Raw genomic sequence first — 25,755 nt, 5'->3', positions numbered from 1 at the left:
TTGGAATGCAGCATTAGTGAAGTAGAGCTTGTGGGAATTTTATTTGCAACAGCAGTTGTGACACAATGTAGGCTATTATACATATCAAATTTTACACTGTGTTACAAGAAGGCCTGACATTGGGTGCCAAATGAAGGAGAGTTGGCAGCTTACCTTGATCATCCAACTTGGCACACTCAGTGAAGAGATCCTTTGAACCTGCATTGATACGGTCTCTGTGAAAATAGTGCGACTGGAAGAATTTAGTCCAAAAGTCAGCTTCACTGAGCTTGTGAGGAACATATTCTAAGTGTTTTTTACGTACAGCAGGATATGTTTTGAATATGCACTCTATAATATCAGCAGTCAGATTATACTTCAAACCATTACATCCATCTGTCTGAGGTTTTATGTCAGCCTGAAACAAAAAAATTATCATCAGACAGTTGTTCATGATTTTAATTTAACACACACTGCTAAAAGACCAACAAATGTATTTAGTACTGTGAAGTAAAACAATAAGATATCAAACAAATACAAAGTGAATGGAAAATGTAGGAGATGGGCCACATTACTTTTTGACAGCAGAACAATCAGTCCAAAGGAATTAAGAGTGAAAGGATGTAAGGAAGTTATGATCAAATAATTAACAGTAACTTACAAAGTATCACTTTGTGGCACAATTTTCTTTACATTAGAAAATGAAAAATAAAGTTAAACTTACTATTGTAACCTAACATTTGCATAAACTTAATATGGGATGGGATGGATGTGTGTGCGTGTGCACACGCATACCTGTCCTTTTTTCCCCATAAGGTAAGTCTTTCCGCTCCCGGGATTGGAATGACTTCTTAGCCTATCCCTTAAAACCCGCATCCTTTCGTCTTTCCCTCTCCTTCCCTCTTTCCTGATGAAGTAACTGCTGGTTGCGAAAGCTTGAATTGTGTGTGTGTGTGTGTGTGTGTGTGTGTGTGTGTGTGTGTGTGTGTGTGTGTGTGTGTGTCTCTCTATCAACCTGCCAGCACTTTTGTTTGGTAAGTCACATCTTTGTTTTTTGTATATGTAGTGTGTGACATGTTCACCGTATTATATAAACTTTAAGCAGGAGTATCTGTCACCTTAGCAATGGGTCTAAACTAACAATACAGAAATTTTCAGTAACCCTCACAAACATGCACTAATCAACTGTAGGATACAGATTCTAATAGTGATATGCAACATTAGCTATCCTTAGGTTTCATGTCACTCTTATTAACAACTAATGCAATTAAAATTCATTAATAGTGTTACAAAATTACTATTCATTCACCAACTGATGTACAACAGTGAGATATTAAGAGTAAACTTGCACTTCAGAGTAATGGTTAAGTTGGAAACAAATGCTTGTTATTTAAAAAAAGCAAAATTAAAAACGTCCTTTCAATATTAAAGGGTCAAACAATTCTGATATAGAAAAAAAGGGAACAATGGGCACCTTTGGGCCACTAAAATGCAATATAATTCCAGAACTTTAAAAACAATATGAATTCTGCATTATATAGGGAGCTGCTGTTAATTTTATGAACAAAATAAGTGTCTCAAGGTTCTGCATTAAAAGATTTAGCAAGGAGAGCAGGAGAGAACAGAACATTTGAGTTGGATCAATAGACCACAGTACACTATTTCATAGTGTTTTACCAAAGTTCAAGAAAATGGATAATATTAACAACTGAAAGTGTGTAAATTTGAGTGTGTCAAAATATCCGATAAAAATATTAAACTTCGAAGATCTCGTGATGACACTCCCCTGTTCAATTTACACAGAAAAATGAAAACAATGTTGGTACCATAAATTTGTCAAAGTAAAGAAAATACTGATCCTATAACTTAGGAGAGAGTGGAGAAAGAAACCTATGTCTATAGCATTTGTACTTCAGAGAATGCTTTCCACAGTGTTTAGCAGAAAATAACTTTTGAAATTCTGAAGACAGTAGGGATAAAGTATAGAGTAAAGGGCTAGCTACAACTTGTGTAGAAACCAGCTTGCAGTTGCAAGAGTTGAATGACATGGAAAGTAGACAGTTGCGAAAACACTGAAACCAGGTTGTAACATATCCTTGTTATTTAGTTTGTACACTGAGCAAGCAATCAACACATCCAACTAATTAAAGTTCAAGTGGGTGCAGATAGCAAAATTAAACAGAGATGAAGAGACCTACATAAAACAGGGAGAGCAGCCACAAACACTACTCTCTGGGCTTATGAAGACCACACCCCATCTCAACCAAAACACTGCAAAACTTGAAGGTAGTGTAAGTACAATCTTATCTGATAACAGCAATAATACCCCAAGGATTTTATTAATTAAGCCATCAACATCAGCCATTAAGGTCCATAATTCATCATTTCAATTTAACAGCATGGGATAGCACTGCAAAGCTCCAAGTGCATCAGAGACACACATGGATTGAAAGCATCTGACATGAAGTTGCCAACCCTTTACTGATTTTTCAATACTAAAAGCAATTGTAGCAAGGAAGAAATTTTGAGGGGTGACTGGCAAGGGTAGGGGCAAGGGGGATGGGGGTTGAGAAAAACTGAACACACTTTTCAATTACCAAAGTAAGCTGAGACACAAAAGGAGAGCTTACATAAGTATGAACAACATGAGCTATTTACAGTTGTTGATTTGTACTAGGCCTACATCAATTTTATGTTAATTACAAATGTAAAAATACTTAAGTGGCCTACTTTGCACCAATACTTACAGTATTGATAACACTACATGGACTAATAGAAAACTTACCAAAGACCATGAATCAAACCACATGTTGCAATACAGGCCTACAGAAGATTTTTCCTCTCACTTTCCTCTGTTCAAAATACCTACCTCACAACAAATTGTGTTAACAGCACTAACGATACCACTAGCTAAAATTGCACTTTCTAATAAGTATCAGTGATTGCAACAACCTAACTCTTAAAACCACCCCTTTTCCAATTGCAAGTACATTCATTTTCATTCATTTTTAATCTAGAATTGACATAAGTGGAGAAGGCAATGCACACTGAACTATCACAAAATGAATCTTCATAATGCCAAAGCACAAACTCATTATTTCAACTGTAGATAAACTCACCAAAAATGCTCCTGAGACACCAATATCCTGTTTTTGGTTAAGCTGCTTCTGTGTGTATTGTACAGCATGATGAGCCCAAAATTCTTCTGAAGTAACTACATGAGTTATTACTAAATCACGATATAACTGCAACAATGCAGGGTTCTCTGTCAGAAGCCTGAAACAATTTGATCTATCAATAATCATCAATTTTATGTTGGAGTCCCAATATAAACATGTACTGCCTATGGCAGTGTTCAAGTTGCAATTTCAGAAAGGAAAGCCATTCCATAAAGACTTGACATTCACAAGTGGAATGAAACTGGATGCTTTCTTTATAAAAGTACCAAACTAACCTGCACGTGCTTACCTTTTCAACTTTCATCTCTTACTAAGCAGCATGGCAATATGAAAAACAAAGTTAAAAATCAATCTATCACCCTATTCAATAGTGTGCTGTAACGATCATTTCAATTTATGACTTCTGGCTTATTTAAACAGCAGTGTACAGTACAAAGGAAATAAAGCTATCTACGGGAAGGTTGAATTTATGTGTCCTGTTCAACTAAAAAGATGAAGGCATGAAAGTTAATTGATGGATCATTTTCTCTGTACAAAATTTCGGTTCGTGAGAAGTGGCTAAATAACAGCTGACAGCAACATAATATTTAGCAGCCTAAAGATGTGACAGAAGATCTTGCTATTGATTATCAGCTTAACATCTAATAAAACATACCCAAATGGAACTTCCCAATAAAACTTTCGACACTATCAGAGAGCACTCACCTGTTTTTCTCTTCAAGCTCTTTATTAACTTCTCGTTTAAACTTTTGAAGAAGTTGCTGCAGTAACTCTTTAACATCATCCCTGTCTTTTATTTGCGCTTCCTGACCCAGCCTGTTGACGAAATGAAATGTTGACGTAGTTCCATCATGCAATACAACTTGAAGTTGCACTTTAGGTTTGCCTTCTGGTGAAATCTTTTGTACTGTTAAAAATAAATCACCATATTATGTTCACATAATTTTCAAACAGTCACCTGTGCTTCATATAAAAACAAAAACCTACTTACATTTGATATCTGTGTACCGATGGCTTACAGACACTGTATCCCTATGATCCAGCATCCACGCCAACCGCTCGTTCATTACATACAACGTGCCATCGCCTTTCTTGTACCGGACTTGGCTCACTTGAAGCAGTACGTCTTCTGACGATGTCGTCATGATGGTGTAGGAAAGTGACTATAACCTATCAATTTAAAATTATACATTTGAACTAAATCTTTTTACTGCACAAAATGTCTTTCTAAACTTAAGAATGTTCTCTACAAACAAAAATACAACTGTCCTTGAGATATGGCGACTCATGATGTTGAAATTTTATTAATGCTTTAATCGCACTCTATAATGTCCCAAACCCCATTTTTTAAAAAAAGTAATCGCTAATTATGGGCAACACTTCACTATAACTCAACCTCAATTAGGCAATCAGCTGTTTCATAATGACAACCAACATGCAAAATGGCAATGCCTATAGCGGGAGGACGAGTCTATGAAGGGGGAAAATAAAATTTAGTTTTATTCGACATTTTACAATTTTGATAAAGAATTTTGAGTTTCAGATGATCATTCAGGCTAACTGAAGTCTCTCAAACGGAAAAGAATTTACTGTAGCATGCTTTACCCTTCGAAGTCAACAACTTCCTCAGGAGCAAGGCGCTAGCCCACCATTCACGGCGGGAGCCATGTGTGACATACATAACGCAGCGCTGCATCCCGATCGACCAGCAGTCCGAACTAGAATAGCGCGCAGACACGCTCTTCCTTGGCAGAGCCAACTGACTCCACTTCCTCCCCTGCCGTGTTGCCATCGCAGAAAGATGAACAGCATAATATTCAGCACTTTTATGTCACACGAACACAGGTGATATGTTGAAATAATGACGACGAAAACCGTAAGCGTGCAATTATTACTAAACAGAAAGAAAAATATTCCGATATAATAACATTTCCAAAGACGAAAATTGTTTGCCACTAACGACACTTCCCCCTTTGATAGTGAAGTGTCGACCATATCTAATATTGTAGTATCTCTGATAAGTAAAATTCTCTAGCAGTTCTAGGAAGATAATTTCTACTGAATCAGTAATGTATAACAAAATATATGTTAAAAATTTAGGACACAGGTCAGCGTCGTCAGTAGTCCCAACAGCTTTCTACGGTGTGCGATAGAATAACGTCATCCGTATGCTTCTGGAGCCAGTCCCTTCACTTATCAAACAACAAAAAACGCAAAATAAAACTAAGAAAATATTAAGAAGCCCCATCCAGTGTTCATTTTCAGTGGACTATGGAAGGTATGTACTATAGATATTACATAAAATGTAAATTATACGTATGAGACAACTTTCGATCTCTCGTATTGGAACTGAATTAAATGCAAAATTTAGTACCATGTCGCTTGAACATAGGATAGTAATTACTCGATGACATATCGAACAAAAATAAATTTAAAAAAATAAATAAAAAATTTAATGCTACAGGAAATACGACAGCAGCAAATTATGTAGATACAATAAACAAATAAATGTCTACACCATTTGAGGTTCTGAGGAATATAATATCGTAATTAAATTTGATTCTAACATCAGAAGTTAAAGACTCTTGAGAGATACACATCAAAGACATGGCGTTTTTTTATTTCCAAAACTAGGCTATGTGTCAGCTGTATCAATTCTTCCACTCACTGTAAGTTACAAAGTGGATTCAAACCACAGATTACGGAAGTAAAGGGATTGGCACCATGTAAGGTACTGGCGTTAGGAAAGTTATATGAGATACTACAACTTATAATTAAGGCCATTTCACATTCAACGTCAACAAAACAGAACAACAGGCCATGTCACTGTAAATGGTGCTGTGTTCGCACAAAATGGAAAGGCAACCTAAAGCCACATGACTTTTGGACTAGAACCAGAGGCTGAAAATAAAAATATGTAGTACCACTCGTGATACAAACAGTCTGAACTTAGTGTCAGAACTAAAAAACTAGCAGTGATAAAATTTATTAATGTCCACAGCAAGCTTCATAACTGATATTCTTGATAGAATTTTTACAGTGAATTGCTGAGAGGTGTATCAATATGGAAAGTGGTCCCCAGAAAATTTATTTACTAACGAAAATATATGTATACAAAATACATGAAAAATGTTTATATGGCAATACATAGAATATGTTCTTTCGTTGCGGTGCTTTTCTTTCTAATTAAGAAATAATGACAAAAACAAATATTTTTAATGAAAATTGATAATATTAAATAGCACTACCTTATTTTTTTAGAACACTGTTGTCATATTCTGCCAAGGAACAGTGGAAAATACAGTTAATGTTGAAAAAACGGATTTATCAACTTTTAATCTCATTTATACCGAGTGTAGAATCTTTCGCTATCAAGGAATTGTGAAAGCTAAATTATTATTCAGTTTCAGACATTTGGTCTCTCTTCTGAAATAACAATCGATGGCAAAAATATCCAAGTCGTCAATGACAATTTCCATTGTGACAAGAAATTAAAGCGAAATAATAAAGTATAACAAGATGAAAAATCAAGCACTCCATTTATGTAACCCGAGTTAGCACACCAAAAATAGTTTCAATCTGATATTAGCAAACGACGAGTCAATCAATTATTAATCGACATTTATTCTCCTTAATCTGAGTAATGTTCAGCACACATTTTCTTATCTTTCTGAGGCTTGTCTCCTCAATTTTCTTATTTTCAACCAACAAACGAGTAAAAATGCACATTTGAGGTAAGTTACGCAATCAGAAGTCACTACAGGGAATTCTAGAATATTGCTGAGGTGTGTGGAGCTCGCACCATGTACGACTAACAGGGATTATGTATCATATACAGAGAAGGGCAGCATGAATGATCACATGTTTGTTTGGCGTGTAGGAGAGTGTCACAGAGATGTCGAAAGAAATGTGTGGCCAGACTCTTGAAGGCAGATGTAAACTATCCTAAGACAGCCTACTTACAAAGTTCCAGGAGCAGGCTTTTAATGATGTCTCTAGGAACATGCCAAAATCCCCATCATATTCTTCCCATATGAATCGTGAGGATAAGGTCACACTAATTACAGCATTTAAACACTCATTCTTCCTGTGCTGCATATGTGAATACTTACTTACTGGTTAGCATTGCAGTCCCTGTAGAACTTTGGCCTCCTTTGTCACCTACCTCGATTCTCCTCTGTCCATCGCTTTCCATCTCCAGTTACTGAGTTCCGTTGCTTTGAGATCCTCTCCCTATTTTCGAGTCGCCTTTTCCTGGGTCTTCCTTTCTTTGCCTATCATCATCCTGTAATCCATATCCTACCAAGGAAAATGTGTGGTATCCACAAAAATTCCATTTTATGAGGTGGCATTGTCAGTCACACGCCCAACACGTAACCTGGAGGACTAGTATTTTTCATTTGCAATTTACTCCCCTAGGGAGGTTTTGTTTTCTGCCCCCCCTTGCTCCATGTGAGACACGATTTGTATGGCCCCTCTGTCGAGGCCTGTTGGTTTTGGGTGACCTTGCCAGCGGCTATACTACTGCCAGCACAGCCCTAAACGTCCCTGGAGTGTGAAAACCCTTCCTCCTGGCACTGAAGGTACCTTCGATAAGGCTATGTCTCGTGTCAAGATCCATATGTGAACGGAATGTGAAAAAGCCGTAGTAACTGATACAATGGGATGTACCCTCTATTATACACTTCACACTCCTTGGCAGAATACGGCTGTAGATACAGATGTAGGTAAACAAGGAATTCCTTTCATGCTTCCATAATGAAGGATTTTCAGACTTACGTTCATGGAAGCTTTTGTAATGCTCTGCTATCGAGAATGAATCCCTAAAGTTTCTGTGTGCTCTGGAATATCTAATTACATATTTAGTCATAACTTTTATAAACAGTTGTCATTATCTTGCCCTCCTTTATAATAGTTCAACAATGCTTAAGCTTTGTTCTGCTATAAATATCTGATGTGTTGCTTGACTCCTATACTTTGTTCATAGAAAAAGAAACTGTAAATTATAGTAATATTTCCCTTTCAAAACTTGAGAAACAATTTATATCCTAAGAAAAGAAATAGCTTAACCACTGTCTTCTTCTAAGAACACTACCTCAGAAATCTGAACAGTATATTGCAATTTATTCTCTTTAAGGAGATGGCAAAGTTGAGATTTACATTAATTTATAAATGCTTCCTGTGTTTAATAGTGCATAGTAAAAAATTAAAAATTTTACACTCTCACTAATTAGAAAATGTTTTTGAAGGAATATTAATAATGTTCAAGTTTTCTCACAATCTACTTCTTTGCTATTAGCTGCTCAGTAATTTGTCAGTTTCCTTTTTAAATCTTTACTGAGAGATTTACCTTCTTTTTCCTCGATTGGTGATTCATTATTCCTTTCCCAAGACATTATCTGCCTAGTAAATTTAAGACCATTTTTTTCTTTTCTTCACTTGAATCTGTGAGTGAACAGACAGAACATAGATAGGCAAGCTAAAATATATTTATTTCTCAGCTGTCCTTGAATGTACATATTTGCTGTTGTATAGATCTCAATAAGAAGATTATTTAAGCTCTTGCCAAAGAAGATCTGAAGTGATCGAAATGTCTATGTACATATTTCCGAATAGTACGATAATTAAAAGAACTCAGCCATAAAGTGATGGTTCTGGTACTCTTCAGCATCTGAGTTGAATTTTTTATATGTTCCATATATTGATGGCTAATTTGTTGTAAGGGTTTGGAATGAGTTAGTTTATACATTATTAATTAATTTGTATTGCAACATGAGTGTATGGTGACTGTTTACAAATAAGTTCACACAACAGAAAGTAATACTTAATTTAATAACAGTATGTAGCACTTTTGTACTAAATACGTCACAATATCCTAAATAAAAATTATTCGAATAGATGTGAGCCATTGCCCAAGGGGCACTGTTTTAGTTTAGTTTCAGATTTATTTTTGGTATTTTTCAGTAATTTTATATCAATGGGTAAGTGACCCAAGACGTCGATAAATGTATTATTACTCCCTTCTGAGCTATAATCAGAGTAATGTAGTTCATTCATTCTTCTAGCTCTGTTATTATAGTAATCATCTTCATACTGTAATTGAATGGATTATTCACAGTAAAATTCGAGAGAGAATATGTAGATTCTGATACTATACTTAAAATATATTACATCTTAAAATGTTTGTAAGATTATTTTGTATGTGAATGCTTAGGAAGCACCTTCGCACAATGAGAATTTTTGTTGAATATTTTAGAATATAATAGCATATGATGTTAACGAATGAAAATTATCAACATTTGTTAATTTAAAGATTCCTTGTGTAAAACGTGTAGTGATATAAAGTGCAAAATCGGCTAAATTGATCTGCTTAAGTAACCCTAAAATGTGTTTAATTCCAATGTTATTTCACATTAATGTGGATATCCACTATTTCTGATGATGTACCTTATTTACAAACTCTTGCCCATTTTTAAGTTTGTTTTGATGGTGTACACCTTAAAATGCTGCATTTTTTGATAATTTAGAGGGAGATCATTTGCAAAAAAGGCAACCAATAATTCTTCAAATAAATTAATTTTCTCTCATGTACTACTAATAATAGTAATACATAATATATAATAGTATATATACAATAGCAATAATATAATATATATAACAGTAATAACAACAATAAATACTGTGAGATGTTCTAAAATGTAAGCAAATATTTGTTTCATCACAGAATAATGTTTTTTTAAATGCACACTCCATATTGTTTCTTACACAATCAAAAACATGATAAACCACTGAAAGAATGGCGTTGGTTACATCGCAGTAAGTCGGTTACATCCCAAGAAATTGTAAAACAAATTTCACACTTGAAATAAATGGAACCCACAGCTATCGCACAACTCGAGTTGCAAGCATGAACCCCACATTGCCCATAATTGCGATGTGACAGATGTATATAATCTTACTTTCACTGTTGTCATGAGAGCAGAAAATAATAATAAGATTCCCTGCCAGAAACATTTATATGTAGAGATCATACTTGGATATTTAGAAGTGCAATAGTAGTGAGTTTCGTTTATTTCAAGGTCCAGCTTCACTTCGCAATTTCTTGGGACGTAAATGACATCATGTAATGCAATCAACACCATTCTTTATTATTGATTACATGAGAAATTATACAGTATGTCAGTTTTAAAACACGCAAACACACAAGTTTTTGTTGAAACTTATATTTACTTACATTTTATAATGTCTCATAGTATTCACTTTTATTAGCCTTACATTCATATCCAGGAAAAATGTGTGTGACATTTTATGGGACTTAACTGCTAAGGTCATCAGTCCCTAAGCCTACACACTACTTAACCTAAATTAGCCTAAGGACAAACACACACACCCATGCCCGAGGGAGGACTCTATCGTCCGCTGGGATCAGCCGCACAAACATATCCAGGAAATTCATTTTTCAATATCTACTGTTGTATGAGAGATATTTGCACTTAAAGGTTTAAGTGGGACTCCTTGTGTTTGTATATTAATGTTCGCCCTGTCCCTAGATAGCTGATGTCAGTACAAATCAAAATTACTAATGTTGGGTGTGTCGACAATGCACCGTTTCTAAACTATGGAAACTTGGCGCCTTGCGCTCCGAATGGCCATGGGATTGCCCTGTTGCCGTTAGTCGGTTCATGGGCAGCGCTATGGTTGTCGATTCACATGTACAAATGTCCCTCGCCCGGTAACTGCCCCAACATGACACACAAACGTGTTGAATAGGTCTTGCTGTGTGTCTCCACCTCATGTTAGAGCCATTCACACGTAAGCTTTGCTCCCGAACACACACACACGTCACCTGCGATTTAATCATACAGTAAGAATGGTGGCACAGTATTCATTTGAAGAACAATGAGATATGGTGTTTGTTTATGGACTAGCTGATGGTAGTGTGTACGAAGCTCGACGGTTGTATGAGGAACACCACCTGCACCCACAAACGTTTACAACAATTCACTGGCGACTTGGTGAAACAGGCTAAAACATGACGAGATGATTCATTTGAAGAGACTGTTCTCGATCGCTTCTAGGAAGCACCTGCGACAAGTACTTGAGCTTTTGGTCATGAGATGGGGGTCACTCATTGGTTATTCTGGGAGGTTTTGAGCGATGACAGCAAGCATCCATTTAGTTTCCACCCTGCCCAAGACCTAAATCCTGTGGCCGACTATGAACACAGGCTAGGGTTTTGCTGGTGGTTTCTGCGACATGTTGCATAATATACTGACTTCCCCACCATTCTGTTGTTTGCTGAGGTGTGTACCTTCCATCAGGATGGCCTTTATAACACTCGAAATGTCCATTACTAGGCCAGGGGAAATCCTCATTATATGTACGACCATGGACACCAGGAATGATTTTCGCTCAACATTTGGGCAGGCATTGCGGGTGACCATCTGGGTGAGCCAGTCCATCTACCTCCTCGGCTTACAGGGGCAAATTACCTTCACTTTTTGCAGGGAACTCAACCCAGCCTGCTGGCAGATGTACCCCTGGACATACGGCTAGGCATGTTGTTGCAACTTGATGCATGATGGGGTGCCCACACATAACAGTCAAGCTGTACATTGATATTTAAATGAACTCTTCAATGCTGGGTAACTACCAGAGGTACTTGTAGGACATGGCCCCCGCGATCACCAGATCTCACGCCACTGGACTCATTCCTGTGGGGATTCTTCAAGTTTCTAGTTTACCCACCCAGACACGAACCACCTAGAAATGGAGAGGAATTAAAGGATCGCATTCAGCATGTTGCCAATCATATCAGGGCACTGCCAAGAATCTTTGAAAGAGTTTGGCAACACACTGTTTGACATTACCAAGCTCATGTCACGTCAGAGGGTCACCAGTTCGAGCACCTGCTTTATGTAAACAATGTCCTACCTACAAAAAAGGCTCTTTTCAGGGAAGACACGATTTTTAAAAAACTTCCTGTATGCGAACTAACAGCTGTCGATGGGTTTGTTCCCAGTACATCTTATCATGAAACTACAGTGGATGTGTTAGGACACTGGCGAATTTGCCCCCATGCCCCCGGGGTGGCAGGCTGCCACGCTACCACCGAGTATGCTAGGCACCTAGGATACATCGGGATCTCTGGCAGGCAAAGCATTTGTGGTCATGCATTGTCCAGAGTATCTGGCAACAGGGCAATCCCATGGCCAATCGGAGCTGGGTTAAAATTTCGTGACACAATTTTTCTCCACCATATATATATATATATATATATATATATATATATATATATATATACTCCTGGAAATTGAAATAAGAACTCCGTGAATTCATTGTTCCAGGAAGGGGAAACTTTATTGACACATTCCTGGGGTCAGATACATCACATGATCACACTGACAGAACCACAGGCACATAGACACAGGCAACAGAGCATGCACAATGTTGCCACTAGTACAGTGTATATCCACCTTTCGCAGCAATGCAGGCTGCTATTCTCCCATGGAGACGATCATAGAGATGCTGGATGTAGTCCTGTGGAACGGCTTGCCATGCCATTTCCACCTGGCGCCTCAGTTGGACCAGCGTTCGTGCTGGACGTGCAGACCGCGTGAGACGACGCTTCATCCAGTCCCAAACATGCTCAATGGGGGACAGATCCGGAGATCTTGCTGGCCAGGGTAGTTGACTTACACCTTCTAGAGCTTGTTGGGTGGCATGGGATACATGCGGACGTACATTGTCCTGTTGGAACAGCAACTTCCCTTGCTGGTCTAGGAATGGTAGAATGATGGGTTCGATGACGGTTTGGATGTACCGTGCACTATTCATTGTCCCCTCGACGATCAACAGAGGTGTACGGCCAGTGTAGGAGATCGCTCCCCACACCATGATGCCGGGTGTTGGCCCTGTGTGCCTCTGTCGTATGCAGTCCTGATTGTGGCGCTCACCTGCACGCCGCCAAACACGCATACGACCATCATTGGCACCAAGGCAGAAGCGACTCTCATCGCTGAAGACGACATGTCTCCATTCGTCCCTCCATTCACGCCTGTCGCGACACCACTGGAGGCGGGCTGCACGATGTTGGGGCGTGAGCGGAAGACGGCCTAACGGTGTGTGGGACCGTAGCCCAGCTTCATGGAGACGGTTGCGAATGGTCCTCGCCGATACCCCAGGAGCAACAGTGTCCCTAATTTGCTGGGAAGTGGCGGCGCGGTCCCCTACGGCACTGCGTAGGATCCTACGGTCTTGGCGTGCATCCGTGTGTCGCTGCGGTCTGGTCCCAGGTCGATGGGCACGTGCACCTTCCGCCGACCACTGGCGACAACATTGATGTAACGTGGAGACCTCACGCCCCACGTGTTGAGCAATTCGGCGGTACGTCCACCCGGCCTCTCGCATGCCCACTATATGCCCTCGCTCAAAGTCCGTCAGCTGCATGTACGGTTCACGTCCACACTGTCGCGGTATGCTACCAGTGTTAAAGACTGCGATGAAGCTCCGTATGCCACGGCAAACTGGCTGACACTGACGGCGGCGGTGCACAAATACTGCGCAGCTAGCGCCATTCGACAGCCAACACCGCGGTTTCTGGTGTGTCCGCTGTGCCGTGCGTGTGATCATTGCTTGTACAGCACTCTCGCAGTGTCCGGAGCAAGTATGGTGGGTCTGACACACCGGTATCAATGTGTTCTTTTTTCCATTTCCAGGAGTGTATATATATGGCGCAAAAAAATTGTGTCAATAAATTACATATATATGTCCACCCCGATAGATGAGTGGTCAGTGTGGTGGTCTGTCAAACCAAGGGGCCCAGATTCCATTCCCAATTGGGTCAGAGATTTTCTTTGCTCAGGAAGTGGGTGTTGTGTTGTCCTCATTATCATTATCATTAGTGGAAGGCAACGGGAAACCACCACTGGAATCACTTCCCTAGACACTTAAGCAATGGACCTCTCTGATCAGGCTTCCCCCATGATAAGACCTGTTATAAGGCAGAACACGAAGCTAACTTATATATATATATATATATATATATATATATATATATATATATATATTGTGTGTGTGTGTGTGTGTAAATAATGAGTAGTTTCAATATTTATGTCATCTGCAAAAATTGCTAATCTACTTGATATGTTTTACATACGTAAGAAATACAATAATTCAACCAGAAACGACAGTTAATCTAATGCTGAACCTTGTGGAAGTCCATCATTGATTTCCCGTAAGACAGATAGCCCTACACGTTCTTGTTGAATGATGCAACTCAAATTTCTACATTTTCCATTAGGTATAGACCAAGCCCTTTGTTAGCTACACCATTAATTCTATAAAACCTCTGCTTTTCTATCAAAATTAAGTAACTGACTTAGGTAAATACCTTGGATGGATCACAAAAAATTCAGATTGATGCTGTTTTATCACTTCATCATTCCAAAATCTTCTTCGTGTATGTGTGAACACTTTTATCCACAGCACAGTCACTAACATAAAATCCATATTTCACAGCCTTTCACTAATTCGTATGCACTGGCGGTTTTCTTACAGCCTTGAAACAACGAAACGCCAACTATAGCTGTGAACTGAGGGTTGGAGATGCAGATTAAATGTATGAGCTTAAGAGATATTTCTGTTTGTCGATTTCAGCTATCCAAATGGTAATTTAAGCCACTTGTGTTACGTATGAGGGATATTGTTCTGAATATTATAGACCTAGTGAGGTTCCTCACTGCAGTCAATGTACTAACAGTGGCTTTGTCACATATAATGGAGAAAAAGGAGTGTGTTGCCTAGAAGCCACTTTACCCTGCATAAATATAAATAGGCTTCTCCAAAGCGTTACGCATAGGCTGCTTTTGTAGACAATGACAACAACAAAAAATTAAGATACTAGTTCTCATGAAAACCCTTGCAGCGATCTAGGTGGCATGCTGGGCAGCATGTACACGCAGTGCATCAAAAGCCTTGGATGGCTTATTCACTGCAGACAGTAATGTAGCTAGGACAGACACAGTGCACAAATTACGTTCTGAAATATTTCTGTAACTGTAAAAAGCAGGATGACTGGATGATAAGTCTTGAAAATATGCCACACGCACAATCACAGAGAGAACCGAAAGGCCAGGTGGAAACTTAAAATTAGTAAAGCAGATTTGTAAGAAGATATTACATTTGTAAACAACTACATCTATCTATGTAACAGCTTGATGAAAAGCGGTGAAAATGAATACTTCATCATTGAAGATCAACAAAGATCCTCAAGTGCACCAAGGATACAGTCACTTGCAGAGATATAGTAAATGCTTATTTTATTTATTTAGTCCTTCAAAACCTACAAGTATAGAATATATACAAGGATATTGGACATGGTTAGGTGTTTACAAGATAAAATAGAGTTTGTATTGTATTCCTAAGAACTAGATATTGAAATAATTTAGCAAAGAATCATACTTACAACAAACATTAGAGGCAGCATACAAAGTAGTATATTCATAATGCATCTTTATTTTTGTTGTTTGGTTTCTATGTACCCTGTCAGACTGTAAAAGCAATGATCAATTAAATATGCCTTTAGTTCAGCCTTAAAACTACTAAGTTTACTTATTGATTTAATGTGGTTAGGCAGATTATTGTAAATTTTTATCCCAGTATGTAGAGTGCCTTTTTGACACAATGATGTTCTCAGCTGTTTCATATGAAGGTCAGATTTTTGCCTTGTATTGCATGTATGTATATCTTCATTTTTTAATAAAGTATCTGGGTGTCTATTAATATATTTTATGATGTAAACTGATGTTTCATAGATAAAACTGCAAGGAAGAGGAAGAACTGACAGCTTTTTGAATGTGGATCTGCATGGTTTAGTAGTGTTTACCCCTTCAAGAATTCTTAATATTCTCTTTTACATATTTGTTGTTGCATTTCCCCAGAAGATTATGCCATATTTAATCACAGAATGCACACAGACTGACTTTGCTGCAACAAGTTTTTAAGATCCTTATCATGTAGCAGGTTTTGCTTAGTTTTCTTTGCAAATATTCAATGTGTACCTCCCATTTTGTGTTGTTCTGGAGCCAGAGTTTCAGAAATTTTGTGCTGTCAACACTTTCAAGAACTCTGTCCTTTGGTTCTATTTGTATGTTTGGGTGGTTTCTCCTTTTAGATTATAGAAGTTCAGTGTTACTGTCTTTTCTTTGTTTATAATTAGCTTGTTATAGCTATACGACTATTCTATACTGTTCATTGTTTGAATAGCGGAGTCTTTTAGCTTTTCTTCTGTTTCACCACTAATAAGGAAGCTTGTATCGTCTGTAAATTGGAGGGTAGTTTGGCAATACTTGTTGTACATAAGATCATTGACCTAGAGGAGAGCCCGTACTTGTTGTACATAAGATCATTGACCTAGAGGAGAGCCCGTATCTCGTGGTCGTGCGGTAGTGTTCTTGCTTTCTCTGCCTCGTGATGGCTGGGTGTTGTGTGATGTTCTGAGGTTAGTTGGGTTTAAGTAGTTCTAAGTTCTAGGGGACTGATGACGATAGATGTTAAGTCCCATAGTGCTCAGAGCCATTTGAACCTAGAGGAGAAACTGAATGGGTCCTAACACTGATCCTTGAGGGACGCCATATTTAACATATCCACATCCTGAATAGTAGTAGCTGATTTTGTTATGGTCAGTATACTGCACTTCAGCCTCCTGTTTGCAAGCATGTAGGCATGTCCTGGGCCACTCATTGGGTATACCTCTAATTCCTAATTGGTCAAGCTTCTGCAGTAGGTCATTATGACCAATGACGTCAACAGCTTTGGATAAATCAAGACATATGCCCACCACAAACTCACTCACATCCAGTTTAGTATAGATGTCATTAAGAAGTTCAAATATTGCACATTCAGTTGAGTAGCCTTTCCTGAAACCATGCTGTGAGGGAGAGAGAATTTTATTTTGATGTAGGAAATCATGCAATCTCTTATTTTAAAAAAATTCTATAACTTTCGAAAGTACAGACAGTAGGGCTATTGGTCTATAATTTGAAACATCTTCTGGTTTCCCTTTTTTGAGCAGTGATTTTAGTTTTGCTGTTTTAAGGATGAAGGTAAGGTTCCTGATGCCAGTCAGCTGTTGCTCAAGTGTGTCAAGGATTCAGCTAATGCAAGACAGTATTTTTTTTAATAATTGCATCTGGTATTCCATCAATTCCACTTGAGTACCCTGTTTTCAAGGTTCTTATAACTGATAAAATTTCTTCAGTAATCGCGGGTGAAAGGCACAATGATGTAGACACATTTCTCACGCCACTGGATGATGGAAGTGATATTTTGTTGTGTTCTTCGACTCGACTCACCAGCTGTTCACTTATATTTGCAAAATATTTGTTGAAGGTCCCTGCAATTTTTGTTGGGCTAGAAATCATTTGTCCTTCATAACATAAGCTTATATTTTTAAATTGTTTGGTTTATTTATGACTTCCCATATAGCATTAGATTTGTTTTTTGAATTTTCAATGTTTTTTCTCATTTGCCATTGTTCTAGCTTTCCTTGCAACATTTTTGAGGATACTCTTGTAATTCTTCAGGTACAAATGAAATCCATGTGGCATGTTCTGTGTCTTTGCTATATTGTGTAATCTTCTTCTCTCTGCACAAGAGATTCTAATACCTGTTGTAATCCATTTGTTCTTTTTGAAGTTCTGTTGACAATTTTGTTTTTTTAATGGAAATGCAGCTTCAAAATATGACATAAAGATTGCCATGATTTTTTAATACCTTTTGTTGGTATTTTCACAAGTATACACTTCATACCAGGTTTCTTCACTTTGTCTTTGAATAAAAAAGTTTATTTGTTTGGTAGTGAATTTTATTGTTTCTTTTATAAGTTCCTCTTTCTCATTTGTTTCATTTGGGGTGTGTAAATCAATAAACTGTGCATAGTGGTCACTGAAGCCAGTATTAAGATTTCTGGCACAGAGCTGTGATTTAAATTTGTATTTATTAATATCTGATCAATTGTTGAGCTAGTTGTTGGTGTAACTCTTGTAGGAGAATCTATGGTGGCTTTTATGTTATATGTTTCCAGAAGGGCCATTAAGCTTTGCTGGTCTTTTGAGATTTCTTGAAAATGAATATTAAAATCTCCACATATGATCACTGTTTTGTTGGTTTTTTATAGCATTTGAAACTGCTTCTAGTTGATGACAGAAATCATTTAAGTTCTCATCAGGGCTCCTATATGCACAGATGATTATTAATTTTAATGCTGAGAGTTCAACTGCAGATACTTCAAAACTTTCTCTTCAGCTAGCAGTTCAATGGGTTTTATGTTACGATAATCAATACCAGTTTTAACAAATATGCATGACCCTCCATGGCTGGGCGTAATTCTAGAAAATGATGATGAAAGATTGAAGTCTGCAAGTTTTGTGACTGACATTGCATCTTTAGGCAGCCAGTGTTCAGTTATACATATTACAGAAGCCTTTTTAGCTCATCAGTACATAAAATTCACTTACTTTTTAGCAATGTTTGGACATTTTGATGAATCAGCATGAAATTAAAGGATTTCTTAGACTTTGGCATATTTAATTGATCACTAACCTTTATCTTGTCAATAAAGAATCATTCAGGTGTACTGAAAGTACTGCCCTGTCAGTTGTTGAGCTGCTGAAGTTGTTGATTCTGCTGCTGATCCTACTCTTGATAATATTACTATTGGTTTTATAGCTGGGTCTGCAATTGGCAGAGCTGTTACTGCATTCATTGTTGTTGCAGTGCCTGAATATTGGAGGCACCTTGTTTATGCTTTTGTTGTTCTTGAAGTTGGTGAGTGAGGTCTTGCTGGCGTTGTTTCCTTCGAATATTGGAGGAGGGGGCGGGGCAATGCAGGATGATTTTACTTTTGAGTGTTTAATGCTTCTTGTTTTTAATTTCTATAATTTTTCCGACGAGAAGTTTTTTCCCCATGTTGTTAACGTGCAATCCATCTAATGTGTGGGTGTTTCTAGAGTAGGCCTGTGAAATGAATGGGAGACGAAAATAATTTTTACCATTCATCCAATTATGGAAAAGATCACTAGTTAGTTTGAAAAAACAGCCACCTTTGTCCTCACATTCAATTCTTAAATTCTTTTCCCTTCCCAATAAGGATTAGAACATTCGGTCCCAACACAGATAATCTCTGTAATTGTCAAAGTATGGTCATAGCACATTGCATTTTGAAGTGCAAGTAAATGAGAAAAATGGAGAAATAATGCATATGAGCCAGGAACAGTATATTTGTGCCAAGAACCATGTAGAAATTGCTCATAGGATCATCTATTGTGGAGCAGATACAGTAAAAATTTCAAAGAAAAATCATTCAGAAGCTGAAGGTAACGATACACAGACTTATACTGAGGTTATAAGATCTACAAGAAACAACAGACTCCAATATTTGCAACGTATTTTGTTGTCTTCATCACTGAACAGGTTGGGACAATAAATGCAGCAACAGTATACTGTAATTACAACATATATCAAGACACCAATTGAGCATAAACTAATAATGGCATCCACTATTTCAAGGAATGAAATCAATTCAAACTGTAGAAGCAGAATAAAAGCTACATGTCATTTCTAGGAGGGAAATGGGCAACAAAACATAAAACCAAGAAAACAGGTCCCCAGCTGTAGACACTTGTTTCATCTGACGTCTCTGATGAGGATGTTGCTCTAGAACATATGTCCCCTGATATCTCGCTGATGGAACTTTTAGTACCAAAGCTCGACCCCTATCCAATGCAGGTTCCTTGGGTCAATAGAAAGAAAAGGGGCTAGAGACAGAGAGATTAACCTTACCATTAAAACTGTTCCCACCTTCTAACAGGACATAAACAAGTTCAGTATTCATGTGGAGGAATCAAAAGAAAAACCATGGCGCTTGTTACTGCAGGAGACATATGTGAAAGACAGACACGACTGTGCTGCATGTTTACAGCCATCTGAGGAAAGGCAGTCTCAGTCGAGAAAAGGCGAAAAGTGATTTGGTCATTTTTATAAATGACAGATACCAAGCTTTGCTTTTCTCCTTCATGCTATCTTTCAAGTGGTTGCTGCAACTGTTCAGATGCCACACAGAGCAATTATATGCTCCCTGTTGATAGCTGCTAATGGATATTTTCAACAAGAAGATCTCACATATATTCCACAATTTCCTGTTATAAAAAGGTATATAGCTGCGAAACCAGCAAATCAAGCAATCCTGAAAAGGAACTGCCAAACACCATGAAAGTGTTTAACAGGTAGATTGTATTACAAGTGATCCACAAGCGGTTGATGCATCTATTTTAAGTCTTCATGCCACCTACAAATACTACCTGCCCTTGATGGTGTTACAAGTGTCATACTGAAATCAAGGACAAAAGTGCGATTCTGCAATGATTCAAATGCCCAGTACCACAGGGAACATCACAGCCTTTCAGACAGAGAGATCAAAACGCCACTGATTTATTAAGGATAGATAAACGTGATTAAAACGTAATTCCTGACCACAATAAGTTATTCAACTGCGTTCACATTACTATCAGGATGATTTATGGATGAGGCGGTTATTGCCTGGTTACTACCAATACAAGAAATGGTAGTCTCTTATAACAACCAATTATCCCATGAACTGTGGACCTTGCCATTACTAGCATTACACATAGCCGTATGGTCGGTGCAACCACAATGGAGGGGTATCTGTTGAGGGGCCAGGAACGTGTGTTTCCTGAAGAGGGACAGCAGCCTTTTAAGTAGTTGCAGGGGTAGCAGTCTGGACGACTGACTGATCTGGCCTTGTAGCATCAACCAAAACGGCCCTGCTGTGCTGGTATTGTGAACGATGACTGAAAGCAACAGGAAACTGCAGTCGTAATTTTTTCCATGGACATGTAGCTTTACTGTATGTTTAAGCAATGATGGTGTCCTCTTGGGTAATGTAATATGGAGTTAAAATAGTCCTCCATTCGGATCACATCGTCATCAAGAGAAAAAAATCTGGCATCCTATGTATTGGAGAATGGAATGTTAGATTCATTAATCGGGCAGGTACATTAGAAAATTTAAAATGGGAAATGGATTAGTTGAAGTTAAATGTAGTGGAAATTAGTGAACTTCGGTGGCAGGAGGAACAGGACTTCTGGTCATGTGAATACGAAGTCAAATAAGGGTAATGCAGGAGTGGGTTTAATAATGAATAAGAAAATAGGAATGTGACTAAGCTAATAATATAGTATAGTCAATGTATTATCGTATCCAAGACAGACACAACGCCCACGCCTACTGCATTAGTACAAGTTTATATATTTACCAGCTCTGCAGATGATGAAGATATTGAAGAAATGTGTGAGGAGATAAAAGAAATTATTCAAATAGTTAAAGGAAACGGAAATTTAGTTGTGATGGGGGACTTGGATTCGATGGTAGAAAAACGAAGAGAAGGAAAAATTGTAAGTGAATATGGACTGGAGGGAAAGGAATGAAAGAGGAAGCGACCTGGTACAATTATGCAAAGAGCATAATTTAATCATTGCTAGCAATGAGTTTAAGAATGGTAACAGAAGGCCATATATGTGGAAGAGGCCTGGAGACACTGAAAGATTTCGTATAGATTATAATATGATTCTGCGACAAGAATTTGACGGAGCTCTGAAAGGTCTAAGTCGAAACGAGGACCAATAGGTAGACGATATTCGGTCAGAACTACTCATTGCATTGGGAGAGCCAACCATGACAAAACTCTTTCATCTGGTGTACAAAGATGTATGAGACTGGCGAAATACCCATAGAGTTCAAGAAGACTGTAGTAATTCCAATTTTAAAGAAAGCAGGTGTTGACAGGTGTGAAAATTACCGAACTATTAGTTTAATAAGTCATGGTTACAAAATTCTAACACGAATTCTTTACAGAAGAATGGAAAAAGTTGTGGAAACCGACCTCAAGGGACATCAGATTGGATTCCAGAGAAATACAGGAAAATGTGAGGCAGTGCCAACCCTATGACTTATTTTAGAAGGTAGATTAAGGAAAGACAAATGTACGGTTATAGCGTCTGTAGACTTAGAGAACGCTTTTGACATTGTTGACTGGAATATTCTCCTTCAAATTCTGAAGGTAAAAGGGATCAAATACAGGGATCAAAAGGCTATTTACAATTTGTACAGAAACCAGATGATAGGTATAAGATATGAGGGGCATGAAATGGAAACTGGTTGAGAATGGAGTAAGACAGCGTTGTAGCCTATCCATGATGTTATGCAACCTGTACAGTGCACAAACAGTAAAGGGAACCAAAGAAAAATTTGGAGTAGGAATTAAAGTTCAAGCACAAGAAATAAAAAAAAATTGAGGTTTGTTGATGACACTGTAACTCTGTCAGAGGCAGCAAAGGACTTGTAGGATCAGTTGAATGTAATGGATATCTTGAATGGAAGATATAAGATGAACATCAAGAAAAACAAAACAAGGATAACGAATGTAGTCAAATTAAATGACGTGGTGCTAAGGGAAGTAGATTAAGAAACGAGACACTTAAATTAGTAGAATAGTTTTGCTATTTGGGCAGCAAAATAACTGATGGTGGCCAAAGTAGAGAGGATAGAAGATGCAGGCTGGCAATGGCAAGCAAAGCATGTCTGAAGAGGGGAAATTAGTTAACATCGGATATAGATTTAAGTATCAGAAAGCCTTTCCTGAAGGTATTTGTCTGCAGTGTATCCATGTATGGAAGTGAAACATGGACGATAAACAGTTTAGACAAAAAGAGAACAGAATTTTTTGAAATGTGGTGCTGCAGAAGAATGGTGAAGATTAGATGGGTAGTTCATGCAACTAATGAGGAGGTACAGGGTATAATTCGGCAGACAAGAAATTTGTGGCACAAAATGACTAAAAGAAGGTATTGGTTGATAGGACACATTATTAGATATTAAGGTATCATGTATTTAGTATTGGAGGGAAATGTGGAGGGTAAACATCGTAGAAAGAGACCAAGAGATGAATACAGTAAGCAGATTTAGCAGGGTGTGGGTTGCAGTAGTTATTCAGAGGTGAAGAGGCTCACACAGGATAGAGTAGCGTGAAGAGCTGCATCAATCCAGCCTTCAGACTGGAGACTACAACATAACAACCAGAGCGACATAGCAGAAATAAAGGCGTATTATTATTTTCTTTCGAGTGATTACCACTGACAGCCCAAATCCAGCATTCCAACACCACGAAGCTATCAGCGAGAGGGACAGATGGGACTTCTGTTCCAATGAGCAACTGGACTGTTACCCCCTTCTCAGTGTGTATGATGAATTTAGTATTGTCTGCTCTTTGCGACACAAGATATAGTAAAGACAATATTTATTACACCATATTGTTACAGCATATAACAGGGACTACTAGCATTGTTCATACATGCAGTGGAGACAACTGATTTTCTCAACTTTTCGAAGGGTATGATAAAGAAGAACCAGACTTGTCCAAGTGGGTAATCTTACTGTATCTCTCTGTAGATGTGTAGGAAATACATTAGAGTAAATGACGAACTGACACCTAGCCTGGGCTCTCAAGTCCAGCCAGCTCTTAAGCCCCTTTCAGTTTCAGAAGACATCATTCTGTGATTGGTAATCAGACGTTCCTGTAGAAGCAACACTTTATTTGTGTCTGTGTCGAACCTGGGGAAGGCTACAGTACCGCTTGTAGGAGTAATATTCTCATATACTTTCATTAAGAAGACTTCTATGGACGTATTCCCATATTCATATGATTCTTCCTACCATGTTGTTACTTCAGGTACCAAGTTAGAGATATCCTGTCAGAGTAGTCTGAACAGGAGAATGGTGTCCCGAAGGCATTACCCTCGATATTACTATCTTCACTGTTGCCATTAATAGTATTATTTACACTGTCAGGGTATTTTTCATTATACATTGATGATTTCGCTATAGCTTTCTCCTCCTCCAACCCGGCAACAGTGATACTTGACGGCGGCTAAGAGAGTGGACCAACAGATATAGAACACTGCTTTCATGTTTATCACAGTCATTAGTGAGTGCTGATATCATTTAGCCTCAACACTTTGTAAGCAGTGGCAGTTGTTGTGGAAAAGCACAAGAGCAAGTGAACATCCTAACTTTTGACTTCTTGCAGTTTTGTTGGTTAATTTTCTTTGAATCCTGTTAAAAGAAGTGTACAAACGGTAGTCGGAAATAAGCGGTACTAAGTCTGCCGCGCCATGCTGCATTGCTTCTCCAATACTCTCCGCGAAACTTTGCATCAGGGTCGCGAGCACAATTTCACTTGCGCACATTTAAAGGAGCTTTTGCACATGCGCAACTAGCGTGTCGTAATTTCCTTACAGGCCAAACACATATGGATTTGATAAACAATGTGTACAGTTCATGGTGCACAGCTAGCCTTTATTACTCAATTACAAGTTTACGTTAGTCCCACCAGGTGGTAGCACACTGCAGCAGACTTTTTCCCCCGTTGGCATGCCATAAATCCCACTAGATGGTGGCACATTTCTCAGACACACCAATTCACTCACTATACTGTAAAATAAGAGTGGACATCAATATATGTTTACAGATAGAAAACCAATTTTTTGGGATTCTGAATGAGATATGGTATATTAAGTTTTGGATTTTATCATACAGCAATCCATTTAAGGCGCTGAGAACTATAAAGCAGATCACCGTCGACTGTAAGACTGCAGCATATATTTCTGTTTCTGACATCTGTTGATCTTAAGCTGTGTCAGGTTTATCTGTGCTGTAACTCCATATTGTGTATTTGAATATTCACGAAAAACTATCTTGCTGGTTTCTCTGATATTCACTTTAATGTAGGATCAACGACACTGTGCTTTTGGCCCTTGTAGTTCTCATCAGCACGTCTGCAGTCTAGTCAAGCTACGATGTTGGTATACAGTAGGCCCTACGGTACTAAGTCTGCCGCGTCATGCTGCATTGCTTCTCCAATACTCTCCGCGAAACTTTGCATCAGGGTCGTGAGCACAATTTCACTTGCGCACATTTAAAGGAGCTTTTGCACATGCGCAACTAGCGTGTCGTAATTTCCTTACAGGCCAAACACATATGGATTTGATAAACAACGTGTACAGTTCATGGTGCACAGCTAGCCTTTACTACTCAATTACAAGTTTACGTTAGTCCCACCAGGTGGTAGCACGCTGCAGCAGACTTTTTCCCCCGTTGGCATGCCATAAATTCCACTAGATGGTGGCACATTTCTCAGACACACCAATTCACTCACTATACTGTAAAATTAGATTGGACATCAATACATGTTTACAGATAGAAAACCAATTTTTTGGGATTCTGAATGAGATATGGTACATTAAGTTTTGGATTTTATCATACAGCAATCCATTGAAGGCGCTGAGAACTATAAAGCAGATCACCATCGACTGTAAGACTGCAGCATATATTTATGTTTCTGACATCTGTTGATCTTAAGCTGTGTCAGGTTTATCTGTGCTGTAACTCCATATTGTATATTTGAATATTCACGAAAAACTATCTTGCTGGTTTCTCTGATATTCACTTCAATGTAGGATCA

The 25,755-nt window shown here is 38.3% G+C and overlaps 2 protein-coding genes across 5 annotated transcripts in view; one reads left to right on the top strand and one right to left on the bottom strand.

Annotated features, from left to right (window-relative positions):
- Nucleotides 1-4,886, bottom strand: part of LOC126354781 (general transcription factor IIH subunit 1) — a 28,435-nt gene extending 23,549 nt beyond the window's left edge. Inside the window, exons 1-5 of the mRNA XM_050004678.1 lie at nucleotides 4,764-4,886; nucleotides 4,150-4,328; nucleotides 3,864-4,065; nucleotides 3,099-3,255; nucleotides 154-397 (exon numbers count right to left, since the gene is read on the bottom strand). Coding sequence (XP_049860635.1) covers nucleotides 154-397; nucleotides 3,099-3,255; nucleotides 3,864-4,065; nucleotides 4,150-4,303 — 757 coding nt within the window. The 5' untranslated portion in view covers nucleotides 4,304-4,328; nucleotides 4,764-4,886. The remainder of the gene's footprint in view (nucleotides 1-153; nucleotides 398-3,098; nucleotides 3,256-3,863; nucleotides 4,066-4,149; nucleotides 4,329-4,763) is intronic.
- Nucleotides 4,887-5,141: 255 nt separating this feature from the next.
- LOC126354782 (uncharacterized) overlaps nucleotides 5,142-25,755 on the top strand; it is a 216,743-nt gene continuing 196,129 nt past the window's right edge. For 2 of the 4 annotated variants that reach the window (XM_050004683.1, XM_050004687.1), the window contains exon 1: nucleotides 5,207-5,436. Coding sequence is in view for 2 of the 4 variants with exons in the window: in XM_050004680.1 (XP_049860637.1) it covers nucleotides 5,430-5,436 (7 nt within the window). In the remaining 2 variants the exon portion in view is untranslated. Of the gene's footprint in view, nucleotides 5,437-25,755 lie in introns of all 4 variants that reach the window. The other 2 variants (XM_050004680.1, XM_050004681.1) reach the window with 2 other exon arrangements.

The sequence above is a fragment of the Schistocerca gregaria genome, chromosome 3 (assembly GCF_023897955.1).
Source record: "Schistocerca gregaria isolate iqSchGreg1 chromosome 3, iqSchGreg1.2, whole genome shotgun sequence".
Taxonomy (NCBI): domain Eukaryota; kingdom Metazoa; phylum Arthropoda; class Insecta; order Orthoptera; family Acrididae; genus Schistocerca; species Schistocerca gregaria.
The sequence above is the reverse complement of the archived record's forward strand: the minus strand, read 5'-3'. Positions and strand labels throughout refer to the sequence as shown.